Raw genomic sequence first — 11,766 nt, 5'->3', positions numbered from 1 at the left:
GGCCTGGGCAAATCCAGTCCAGGGGTGTGTATTTTTGAAATAATATATTTTATCTTTTGTCGGAAAAAAAAAAAAACAATAATGAGGAAAACAAATTCATTTGGTCTGTATTAGGTGATGGGTTGTTTATGTTGCAGAAGCAATTCGGATCATTAATCATTCATTAAAGTTTTCCTTTTGGCAACTTCATGTATGGGGGAGTATATCACAATTTTGTTATGTCATTCGGCTTAGTTAGTTTTTGTTGGTAGTGTATGTTGCCGATTGACTATGCTATTGTAAGATGTTTCTTTGTTTTTCACTCATTGTTTTGATGAAGACTTTCTAATAATATATTTAATTTTCTGCAAAAAAAAAAAAAAAAAAAAAAAAAAAAATATATATATATATATATATATATATATATATATATATATATATATATATATATATATATATATATATATATATATATATACACTCAAGCATTTAATTTAATTATTAATTAATTAGATTAATATAAATATAATTAAATACTACGGAATTTCATTTAGCGGAAGCGACGAAAAAGGTGTTGGTGTGTTCTTTTTCCCACCTTTGAATTTACGCGAGCAACAAGACTACATCAAATTCATTCAGCGCCACTCACACCCTTCAGCTTCGTCATCACCAAATCTCAGCCATAAATCAATACCATTCAAATCTGTATATATACACTCATTCATATCCTCAGTTCCTTCACAACCAACCCATTCAATTTTCATCAAATTCAGGCCAATTGTTTTGTTGTTGTTTATCGTGTGTAATTTGGGGTAAAACCCGGGATCATAAAGTTGTAGACATCACGGCTATTTACGGTTCACCGCGGTCACTTTTACATGCCCGATCGTACGGTCGATCTATTTCATCTGTAACTAGTATTGAAAGCAATCCTTCTACTCACGGTGGTCGTGGGGCTTTGCCTTCTGAAGGCGGTAGTCCTTCCGACCTTCTTTTCCTCGCCGGCGGTGGTTGTGGGCTCCAATTTCTTACCTTTATTATAGCCTAGTTGTTCTTAATTTAGGGTTTTACAGTTTTACGTACCATTTGTATTGAATTTGATTGATTGAGAAGATGTTGAGTGTTGGTGATTTTAGTGTTATCAACAATCATTTTAGTTAATTGAGATTTACTAGAAAGCAAAGGCTTATCGAATTAAGCTCAATGACGAGTTTGGAGAGTGCGGAGTGCACGCTCGTTCGAGTTAATTCAATAAGGTCTTGGAAATTACATCTTTTGATGAAAGGTAACCATGAATGGTTACATCATTTCATGAAGAGGGATGTTATTCTCTAAAAGGTTTAAACGAAAAGTTGCATCTTTTCGTTGAAAGGTTGCATATTTACATTGAAAGGTTACATCCTTTTGTCGCACCTTTTCACCTCTTATATATAGAGGACTTTGCTTTCATTCTAACTAACAGAAAACACACACATATTCTCTAACAATTTGATCAGTGATTTCATTGCCAAAAACACTGATTGCGTTCTTGTCTTATCCCTGTAAAGATTTCGTGCAACCGAGGCAATCGTAGGGTCGAAATACTTTATAGAGAAAGTGAACACACGATTCAAGAACGAATCCGGCAGTCAATTCATACCCTGATTTCTAACAAATCTATAAAGTATTTTCGTGATCATCATGGATGACGAATCTAAGAACGTGATATAACAACATTAAAGTATTTTGTTGTTGATGAACCTTTGATCGGTACAATGATAGAATTAATGATATCATTGTTAAAGTTAATTGTGGATGTCAGTGGTGATATGTTTTGTACATGGCTTTATGGAATTCATTTAATTGTTCCGTCGGTGGCCTCATGGCACAAACATCATATGGAATTCATAATATGGGATTATAATATGAATTAATGATATTATTTAATTATCAAATACCACAACGAAGTGGTTGAATAATAGAAGCCAGAAGGTTATATGCCATGAATACATGTTATTGGCTTCTTGATGATGTCATAATTAATTTTGAATGGAGAAAACAGTCTCCTGCATGGTTATATTACAATTTAACCGTGTTAATTGGCCTACCAAAATAGGATTGAGAGGGTCATTGGCCTATATGATTTTTCTCAGATATCAATGAGATTAACTTTGTGGAACTCCTATATTTCTCTGACGGATGAAGATCCAAATTGTGAGACAACTAACGCTGATTTGTATGAAGGAGATTTAGAACGATTAAGAGGAGTGGTCACATCCGATAAGGCGTTAACACTCAAATAATGGAAGTAAATACGGTACGCGTTTTCTGGTTTAACTTTAAACAATTATTTCAAGATGTTAGATCAACGCAAGGGATGAATTTATGTTCATAATTGCGTACATGGATTATGATCATAATATATAATATATGGTTTTGTTGAATCCCAATATTAATTTAATGGGATTTATGCCATGGGAATGTTATTAATTAGATCATGGACTATACATATCAGTCTGCATCCATATAGCGAATTGTATCATGGCAGTTGCGTAATATGTTCAGTTTCAAGTTTGATGATTTCATTACTCAACGTTATATGTTTTGGAATATAGATTGTTTCAGTACAATCTTAAACGTGAACCATTTCTACCTTTTGGAAAGAAATGAGACGATTTGGCACCTTTTTATCTTAACAAATATTGTATGGTCATATCATACTTTTGACAAAAAGGGTAAAAATTTGTTTTTTGTCGGTTACTCTGGTATTGATCTAAGCATGGGAGTGATATTGTATATACAAACGGGTATGGTTTGTGTTCGTTAACATGAGGTGCCTGGAGCCAGACAAATTATTTGAATATTTGATATATATTTCTCACAATTGTAATATGGAATTAGTTCCCATGTTGCTTGATAGTTGAACAAGTATAGTATTGATTTTAAAATTATGCTATCATGGAATATGGTATAAGATATGATACCTAATGACTAACATAACCACATAAGTTTTTATTCATTGGTTTTATGTGAGTTATGTACACAAACCGTTATATCAAGATGGTATAATTTAATGAAACAAATATGCTTTGATATTGAATGAGGATTGGATGTTGCTTAATTGTCTTCAAATTCTGGGGTAATTAATGCTTTGAAAATTGGTGGTATGATGTATGTGATTACATCAAGTGACCAATATAGCACGGTGTTCGAAAGATCAAGCAAGGTCTAGAATAATACATAGTGATGCGGCTTAAGTATTTTAATACTTGTAGAAGCCAACCATGGATTATGGTTTAATTCACAATGTGAATCCTTAAAGTTTATTAAAATGTATTCAGTTTACTATTGATCAAGGAATTATACATCTACAAGTTGTTGGATTTTACACTTGGTATAGATGATGTATCTTGGATCAAAGAATTGATGTTGTGATTATTGACATTATAAACATTTGTTGTCATGTCTGCTTGGTCTTAGAAGTGGATTGACTAAGGTATGTTTATAATAATAATCTCACTATATAATGTAATAAGAATAATTGTGTACATGATGATAATGGGGATACATTATCAAGGGTGTACAATTATAGGTTTACATTGGTGACTTGTGAAAAATGTACATGTAAATGACTGATCAATCAATTAACTTTGAGTACACGCGTGTTTCTTATGGTAAGTAAGAATTTGATAAATCCTTGGATAAAAGGATTGTAAAGGAAAATTGATTGAAGTCATAATGAATGAGATTAAAGTTCATGGTGATCCCTAGTGATGGGATGTCTTGTGACTAAGGCATGTATTTGAACGAGTGAAAGTCTAGACACTTATGCCTTAGACAAATTGTGTTTCGTGAGGTGATCACGAATGGAGTGATATATGTGGATTTTGTTGGGTCACAACAAACTTTGGCAAATCACTAGATAAAAACATTTGCCGGAAGCGCGCAATTTGGCTAATGTTATGGGATTGAAGTCCAACCAGATCTTCCAAAGTGAGACGCCCAATTCCCTTCTAGTACAACGCTAGGAGCTGAATTCAATGAGGTAAGCTTACTTTCTGAAGATTGAAACACATAAACATTCTGATCCCAAAGTATGTGTTTAGACCCGTAAGTGGAGTTAGGTTGAAGTTTAACTTCTTAATAGTTCTTTTGAAAAATTGCAAATGCGGGTGCAAGATGTAAAAGAACTACCTATGTGAACATGAAGTTTTGCCGCTTCAATGGAGCTTTGGACTTAGCTGCCAATATGTTCACTGAAGGATTGGGACACATGGCTTATAATAGTGTCAAGATTGTCTTAGGGATATGTAAGAAACTGATGTGTATAGTATTTTATAGTTTTCATATGAATTGAAGGGTTCAATTCTTCGTGAACACCCTGATTTTCGAATTCTCGTAAATATTATACTAAGTGGAAATTCAATTCTTCATGAACATTTCCATTTATGCATTAGTTTGTTCTGTTTGTTTAATTATTTAGTAAATCAAGGATTACACTAAAATGGGGGGGATTTGTTGGTGATTTTAGTGTTATCAACAATCATTTTAGTTAATTGAGATTTACTAGAAAGCAAAGGCTTATCGAATTAAGCTCAATGACGAGTTTGGAGAGTGCGGAGTGCACGCTCGTTCGAGTTAATTCAATAAGGTCTTGGAAATTACATCTTTTGATGAAAGGTAACCATGAATGGTTACATCATTTCATGAAGAGGGATGTTATTCTCTAAAAGGTTTAAACGAAAAGTTGCATCTTTTCGTTGAAAGGTTGCATATTTACATTGAAAGGTTACATCCTTTTGTCGCACCTTTTCACCTCTTATATATAGAGGACTTTGCTTTCATTCTAACTAACAGAAAACACACACATATTCTCTAACAATTTGATCAGTGATTTCATTGCCAAAAACACTGATTGCGTTCTTGTCTTATCCCTGTAAAGATTTCGTGCAACCGAGGCAATCGTAGGGTCGAAATACTTTATAGAGAAAGTGAACACACGATTCAAGAACGAATCCGGCAGTCAATTCATACCCTGATTTCTAACATTGAGGATTAAGAGGGTTCCTACTGTTGTTTCCAATTATCAAAAGGAAGATGTGGAAGAAGGTGGTGTGAATGGTGGTGGGTGTGGTCGTAATTGCATGAGAGATTGTTGCCTACCAGGTGTTTGTTATAATGCCTTCACCTTTTTTCTTTATTATATTCATGTTTTCTCTTAGTAGGGTGTATGGGTAAGCTTTTTATAATGAAATTCGAAAACTTTATAAACTTTTGGATGATTTAAATTTCATTAAGCTTTTAAGATACCTTTATATTGATGTGGGGTTTGATTTAATGTAGGTGCAAAGCTACCTTTGTATGCTTTTGGAAAATCAGATAAGGTTGAATCTAGTGATAAAAAGGAACCTCCTTTTGCTTTCTTGGATTCTCTACTCCTTGGAGAGGTAATATATTTGAATCTGAAAAGCTAATGCATTTAATCTTTAGGGTTTTTGATTATATTTTTAAGCTAATATGGTTTGTTTCTACAGTGGGAGGATCGTGTGGAGAGGGGGCTGTTTCGATATGATGTTACTGCCTGCGAAATGAAGGTAGAACCGTTGAGCGTAACTTCTTAGTGTTTTATGAATGGTTAGTGTGAGGAATGAACGATATATATATGTGATTTTACAGGTGATTCCGGGAGATTATGGGTTTGTTGCTCAGTTAAACGAGGGTCGTCACTTAAAGAAGCGTCCAACTGAGTTTCGAGTGGATAAAGTTCTTCAGCCTTTTGATGGGAGCAAGTTCAACTTCACTAAAGTTGGGCAGGAAGAAGTCCTCTTTCAGTTTGAATCAAGTGAAGATGGTGAAGTCAAGTTTTATCCAAATGCTCCAATTGATATTGAAAAGTCGCCTAGTGTTGTTGCCATTAATGTAAGCTACTTTGATTTCTATCTAGGCTATGAAATCCCACTGAATGATATCATATTATCATCTCTATTTCACTATGAGCCAACTGTATAATGTATTTAATATGCTGTTTTAAATCAATAGGTGAGCCCAATTGAATATGGACATGTGCTTTTGATACCTCGAATTTTGGAGTGTTTGCCCCAAATGATTGACCACAAAAGCTTGTTGCTTGCACTTTACATGGCATCCGAAGCTAAAAATCCTTACTTTCGTCTGGGTTACAATAGTCTTGGTGCATTTGCTACTATTAATCACCTACACTTTCAGGTTCATAATCTACCTTGATCTTTTTTTTTTGTATGCGTATTTCCAAACTAATAATTGCTACAGTGCTACTTCACAAATTATATGTTCAGTTGGTTAAACTTAGATACATATTATTGACCTGAAACACTGTAAACAATGCATGATAATCACTTTAAATACAAATAATCAGTTGTTTATATTATATACATTTCAGGCTTACTATTTGGCTGTACCGTTTCCAATTGAAAAAGCTCCAACTAGTAAGATTACCGACTTTAAAGGCGGAGTAATTATTTCCAAGATCCTTAAATACCCAGTTAGAGGTCTTGTCTTCGAGGGTGGATACTCACTCGAAGACTTGTCAAATGCCGTCTCCGACTCATGCATATGCCTTCAAGACAACAATATACCTTACAACGTCCTTATCTCGGATTCGGGTCGACGCATTTTCCTCCTACCTCAGGTACACAATAACTTACAATACACCTTACATACAATGTCCCTTACAATACCTTACCAAGGTTGCAAAATCGCTACTCGGATACTCGGTCGGTACTTTTTAGGGAGTACTCGGCAACTCGGGGAGTACTCGGATGTTGACTAAGTTTGACTTTGACCGATTTTGACCAATTTAGGGAGTACTCAACAACTCGGTGAGTACTCAGATGTTGACCAAGTTTGACTTTGACCGGTTTTTCGAGTAATCCCGAGTTTGACCAAGTTTGACCGACTTCTCGCCGTTTACTCTCCGAGTTGCAAAAACCAAGTACCGTATACCCGGCAAACGGGTCAGGTTGGGTCGGTTTGGCTAACAGGTCAAAACAGTTTTGGGTTGAAATGGGTCATGGGTCAAACAGGTCAGATTTTTGAATGGGTTCAAATGGGTCAGGTTGGTTTTTATTATTATGTAATCTAGTGTTTGACCAAGTTTGACCGATTAATGTTTTGGCTAATATATTTAATGGAAACACAGTGTTATGCTGAGAAACAAGCGTTAGGTGAAGTGAGTTGCGAGCTTTTAGACACACAAGTGAACCCAGCCGTATGGGAGATTAGCGGACACATGGTGTTGAAACGAAAAGAAGACTACTATGGTGCAACCGAGGATAACGCATGGAGGCTTCTTGCAGAGGTTTCGTTATCTGAGGAAAGGTTTCAAGAAGTGATAGCCACCATCTTTGAAGCTATTTCGTGTGCGGTTACTGAGAGTATGAGCTTGCCTGATGAGGAGGATGAGCAAGATCTTGAAGACGTTGATGGCCTTAGCAATGGGGCTCACCAGGCAGCTATTGTGGCTGGGAAGCATGAATGTCTGGTTCAGCACTAGGAGTAGTTTTGGCAAATCAGACTAGTACCTTGTTGAAAAGTTTATGTTTTTACTTAAATAACCCAATGAGGCTTGCTTTGCTGTTGTATATACAAGATTTGTATTTGGAGCCTGTTTTACTTTGTAATGCATGTTTATGTGTACATTGAATATTGGACATATGTGTTGGAAATTTTGGATAAAACAAATGGTTTTTACCAAACTTTGAACACATCACTATCACTATTCACTATATATACATTAAAAGAGAGTCTCGATTAGTTAATAATTGTTTTCAAAACCTCCTTAATCACCGTTAGATTAGAAAATTACAGCATAATATCTCTTAATCTAACGGTCCCTAATCATTCATTTAAATATTAGCTAATAAATCATTATTGATCAAAATTATACCCTTAAAAAAAAAAAAAAAAAAAAAACACGCGGAATTTAAGGACATCTATTCGGATTTCGGATCCTTACCCATCAAATTTTATAGACTAAATCCCTAAATCAATTCATCTTCTTCATCTCTTCCAGACCTATCTTCTTCATCTATCATTCTTCTTCCAGACCTTTGTGGTTTATCTAGCAGTTGTGGTAATTAGGGTTTGGTGTTTTGACTTTATATGATGTTTTGCTTGTTCAAAACTTGCTAGGGTTGCACGGTTTCAGAATTAGGATACTTATGGATAACGGGATTGGTAAGGGTGAGATTATGATGCAGTCAGTAATAGATATAGTCCATCTAACTTTAAGTTTGTGGTTTAAGTTGCTGCTTTCCTATTTTGTTGTATCGAATTTACCAGGTGGAAACCAAGCTAAAGATTAAGCCATCAAGATTTAGCTACTTATCTGTTAGTATTAAATAAATTTGATATTTGTAGGAAATTTGTTATGCATAACAGGACTGTTAAAAACATTGTTGCTTTTGATGTTGATTACATGGATTCACAGTTGTGTGCACTCAGGTGCATTTTCATCCTTTGGTTTTTAATTTGTTTTGTTATATAAAATTTAGATTTGTCTATAAAGCAATTGCTGGTCACGTATTCTAGGTTGAATTTTATGTTCTTGCAGCGTGGGTCAATGCATCTATTTCCTTGAATCTTATGTAACCTGACCTTTTTATTGATCGAGTTCACGAGTATCAGAAAGGAAGGGACGTAAGTGAACAGGTCATGACCTCTTATCTGACCATGACCTCTTATCTGACCAGGTATCTATCTATCTGGCATTTCTATTGCTCAATACCTGTTTTGGTGCAAGTTCGAAATACAAATGGGATAATGGGGTTGGTTAGAACTTGCGAATTGTACGAAAGGTCATGGTGTTTGGTCCAGTCATCTTTCTCGAGTATTTTTCACTACACATGTTATAAGTGCAAGTTACAGTTTTGTTTTCATCAACATTGTGGATCATGCTGAGCCTCTGTGGGTGTGCTTTTGGCAGATCGACTTTAATGGACTACTGAGTTATTATTGTAATCATCCTACTGCAGGTATTCACAAAGGTTATGTATAAAAATTTTAAAATTTGCTGGTCTAAATTTATTCTTGTATCTTTTTATACTACTTCTTAGGGCTGGTGTGCTTGCGATGAAGGCATGAAGCCCATAAGCACTTGATAGAGGTGGAAAAATGGGCGGGTTGGATAATGGGTTAAAACAAGGATAAATTAATGAAGATGAATAAGGATCAAGCAGTTCATCTACTTCTTATAACACCAAGTCTTCTCAGGCTTACAATGTTGCCATTACACTTGCCTCTTAAGAGGACCTAACTCCGAATTTATAACTTACCACCACCTCAACAATTTACTTGCGGTAAGTTACGTTTTTACTACTATAACTTACCACTACTGCTCAATTTATAACTTACCACTACTATTCAATTTATAACTTACCACTACTATTGGATTTAAATTGTGTGTGTATCATGGGTTGATAGTATGGGCCTTAACTTGATGCAATGGTGGTAGGGTAACAAAGTGAGAGTGGGTCCTTCAGCTGGGTTAACGGGTCAAAACAAGTATGACGACAACTTCAAAATTATTACATTAATATTTTGGTGTGTTTATGGATCAAGTGTTTTCTCGATTATGGTAGGTGCGTTATTAGGGACATACGAAGATAATCAGCGAGAAGGTAAAAATTATGTAGGCTATCAATTGTGAAGTTGTAATGGACTTATGGTTGAACTTGCAATCTGCGAGAAGATAAAAATTATTACTTTTTTGGTTACTATATGTGACTTATCTTTTATAAGTAATTGATTTTTTGTTATTGTTTATGAAAAATAATAAAAACATACAAATAAGATTTTTTGTTATTGTGCATGATCGACGGTCAGGTACTTTCACTCACTTGGGTTCTTGATGGTAATTGGTGGGTGACAATCCAACTCATGTAAAATATTAATGCTCCGTGTTTACATAGTGTCTAATGTACCCATTTGGCTTATATGCTCTTAATTAATATAGTCAAATATGTATTTTAGAGCAAAAATAGAATGGGTCAGATGAGGTGAAGGTGCAAATGATCTATAACTATTGATACATTCCTCTCATTCATGAATGTATCGATAGTAACGCCTCTTCTATGTTATCTTGCAGGTTATCCTATCTTCAATTGACTCTGGCAGATACATATAGTGCACTATTACATGAGGGAACACTCCCGGAGTTCCAGTGATTCCTCATGTTCAATGTTGAAGTTATATTAATCTATTGTGACTGCTATTGTTAAGTTTAAAGGTCGCAAACTTGGTGGGGCCGTAAATAATTAAATGAGCCATTTTTGATATGGCTGATCCGCACAACTCATAAGTATTATTGTGTCAAATAAGATATATTTGTGTATGCCTTTCTACCATCACAAAATCGAAAATCAAATCGAAAATCTGGGCTACGGTATGTTTAATCGCATTGTACAACTGTTTTTTAGTGTATTTTTGGTATTTTTAATTTAATGAAAGTTTGTTTATGGTTGTTTGTCTAATTCAAACCATAAATCTACGTATATGTATTTTTAAATTCATTCTCAAATATCAATTTCAATGGCGGTGATAATGTAGACAAATATAAACAATATAATAAAATTTGTTCATAAACATAAGAGTGAAAGGGAATAAATAAGTTATTCTTTCATTTAATAGCATCCATCGAGTAGCAACGCAACACCAGAGTAAATAAATGAAATAAGGTTGGAGCATCGAGGGGTTCGATATTTATAGAACATAAGGTATTAATTTGGTTTCAGAGATTTTACATGCATTCAAGGATTACATTAAAATTCTCATTATAGGTGTCAATATGTGCGGCTTTTATAATTAATCAAGTAATTTATTACAATATGTAGGGTTTTGAGTTTAGGTTTAGGGTTTAGGTTTAGGATTTAGGGTTTATATTTTAGGGCTTAGGGTTTAGGGTTAGGGTTTAGAGTTTTTAGGGTTTAGGTTAGGGTTCAGGGTTTAGGTTAAGGTTCAGGGTTTAGGCTTTAGAGTTTAGGTTTAGAGTTTAGATTTAGCGTTTAGATTAGAGTTTAGGTTTAAGGTTTAGGTTAGGGTTTAGGGTTTGGTTTAGATTTAGGGTTTAGGGTTTCGATTTTAGGTTTAGAGTTTAAGTTTAGGGGTTTGGGTTTATATTTAGGGTTTGAGGTTTAGGGTTTAGATTCTAGGGTTTTGGGTATAGATTTAGGGTTCAGGGTTTAGGTTTAGGGTTTAGAGTTTAAAGTTTAGGTTTATGATTTAGATTTAGGGTTTAGGTTAGAGTTTAGGTTTAGGGTTTATATTTAGCGTTTAGGGTTTATGGTTTAGATTTTAGGGTTTAGAGTTTATGGTTTTGGGTTTAGATTTAGGGTTTAGGGTTTAGGTTAGGGTTTAGATTTTAGGGTATATGGTTTTGGGTTTAGGTTTAGGGTTTATATTTTAGTGTTTAGGGTTAGGGTTAGGGTTTAGAGTATATAGGGATTAGGTTAGGGTTTTGGGTTTAGCGTTTAAATTTAAGGTGTAGGGTTTAAAGTTTAGGTTTAGGGTTTTGGGTTTAGATTTAGGGTTTAGGGTCTAAATCTTGGGTTTAGATTGTAATGCATATATTTACCATCCACAAGCAATTTTATAAAAGTATTGGCTGTGTTTACCCTTACTACAACTTTAATATCAAGTAATTTGTGTTGTTAACCTATTAGCAATTGTTAACAAAATACCGGTGCAATGCACGACCCATTAATATTATTGTGTAGATTTCGTAGTAGTACAATATGTTGATAAAAGTATTTGTGGTTTGTAAAAGTATTTGTT

The 11,766-nt window shown here is 34.5% G+C and overlaps 1 protein-coding gene across 1 annotated transcript; it reads left to right on the top strand.

Moving 5' to 3' along the window:
* The first annotated feature begins 1,046 nt into the window (after positions 1-1,046).
* Positions 1,047-7,567, top strand: LOC139846782 (GDP-L-galactose phosphorylase 1-like). Its single transcript, XM_071836313.1, has 8 exons — positions 1,047-1,100; positions 5,012-5,124; positions 5,302-5,405; positions 5,493-5,552; positions 5,635-5,877; positions 5,998-6,183; positions 6,377-6,625; positions 7,136-7,567. Exons 1-8 carry the CDS (start codon positions 1,093-1,095, stop codon positions 7,487-7,489), a joined length of 1,317 nt encoding a protein of 438 aa, XP_071692414.1. The 5' UTR covers positions 1,047-1,092; the 3' UTR covers positions 7,490-7,567.
* Positions 7,568-11,766: the final 4,199 nt, after the last annotated feature.

The sequence above is a fragment of the Rutidosis leptorrhynchoides genome, chromosome 5, assembly GCF_046630445.1.
Source record: "Rutidosis leptorrhynchoides isolate AG116_Rl617_1_P2 chromosome 5, CSIRO_AGI_Rlap_v1, whole genome shotgun sequence".
In the NCBI taxonomy this organism is placed as follows: domain Eukaryota; kingdom Viridiplantae; phylum Streptophyta; class Magnoliopsida; order Asterales; family Asteraceae; genus Rutidosis; species Rutidosis leptorrhynchoides.
The sequence above is the reverse complement of the archived record's forward strand: the minus strand, read 5'-3'. Positions and strand labels throughout refer to the sequence as shown.

What these genes read in the sequence shown, in the direction of transcription:
- LOC139846782 (XM_071836313.1), top strand. An exon ending in GAGAGATTGTTGCCTACCAG is followed by an intron (nt 5,125 to 5,301) that starts GTGTTTGTTATA and finishes GATTTAATGTAG; the next exon opens with GTGCAAAGCTACCTTTGTAT. An exon ending in ATTCTCTACTCCTTGGAGAG is followed by an intron (nt 5,406 to 5,492) that starts GTAATATATTTG and finishes TTGTTTCTACAG; the next exon opens with TGGGAGGATCGTGTGGAGAG.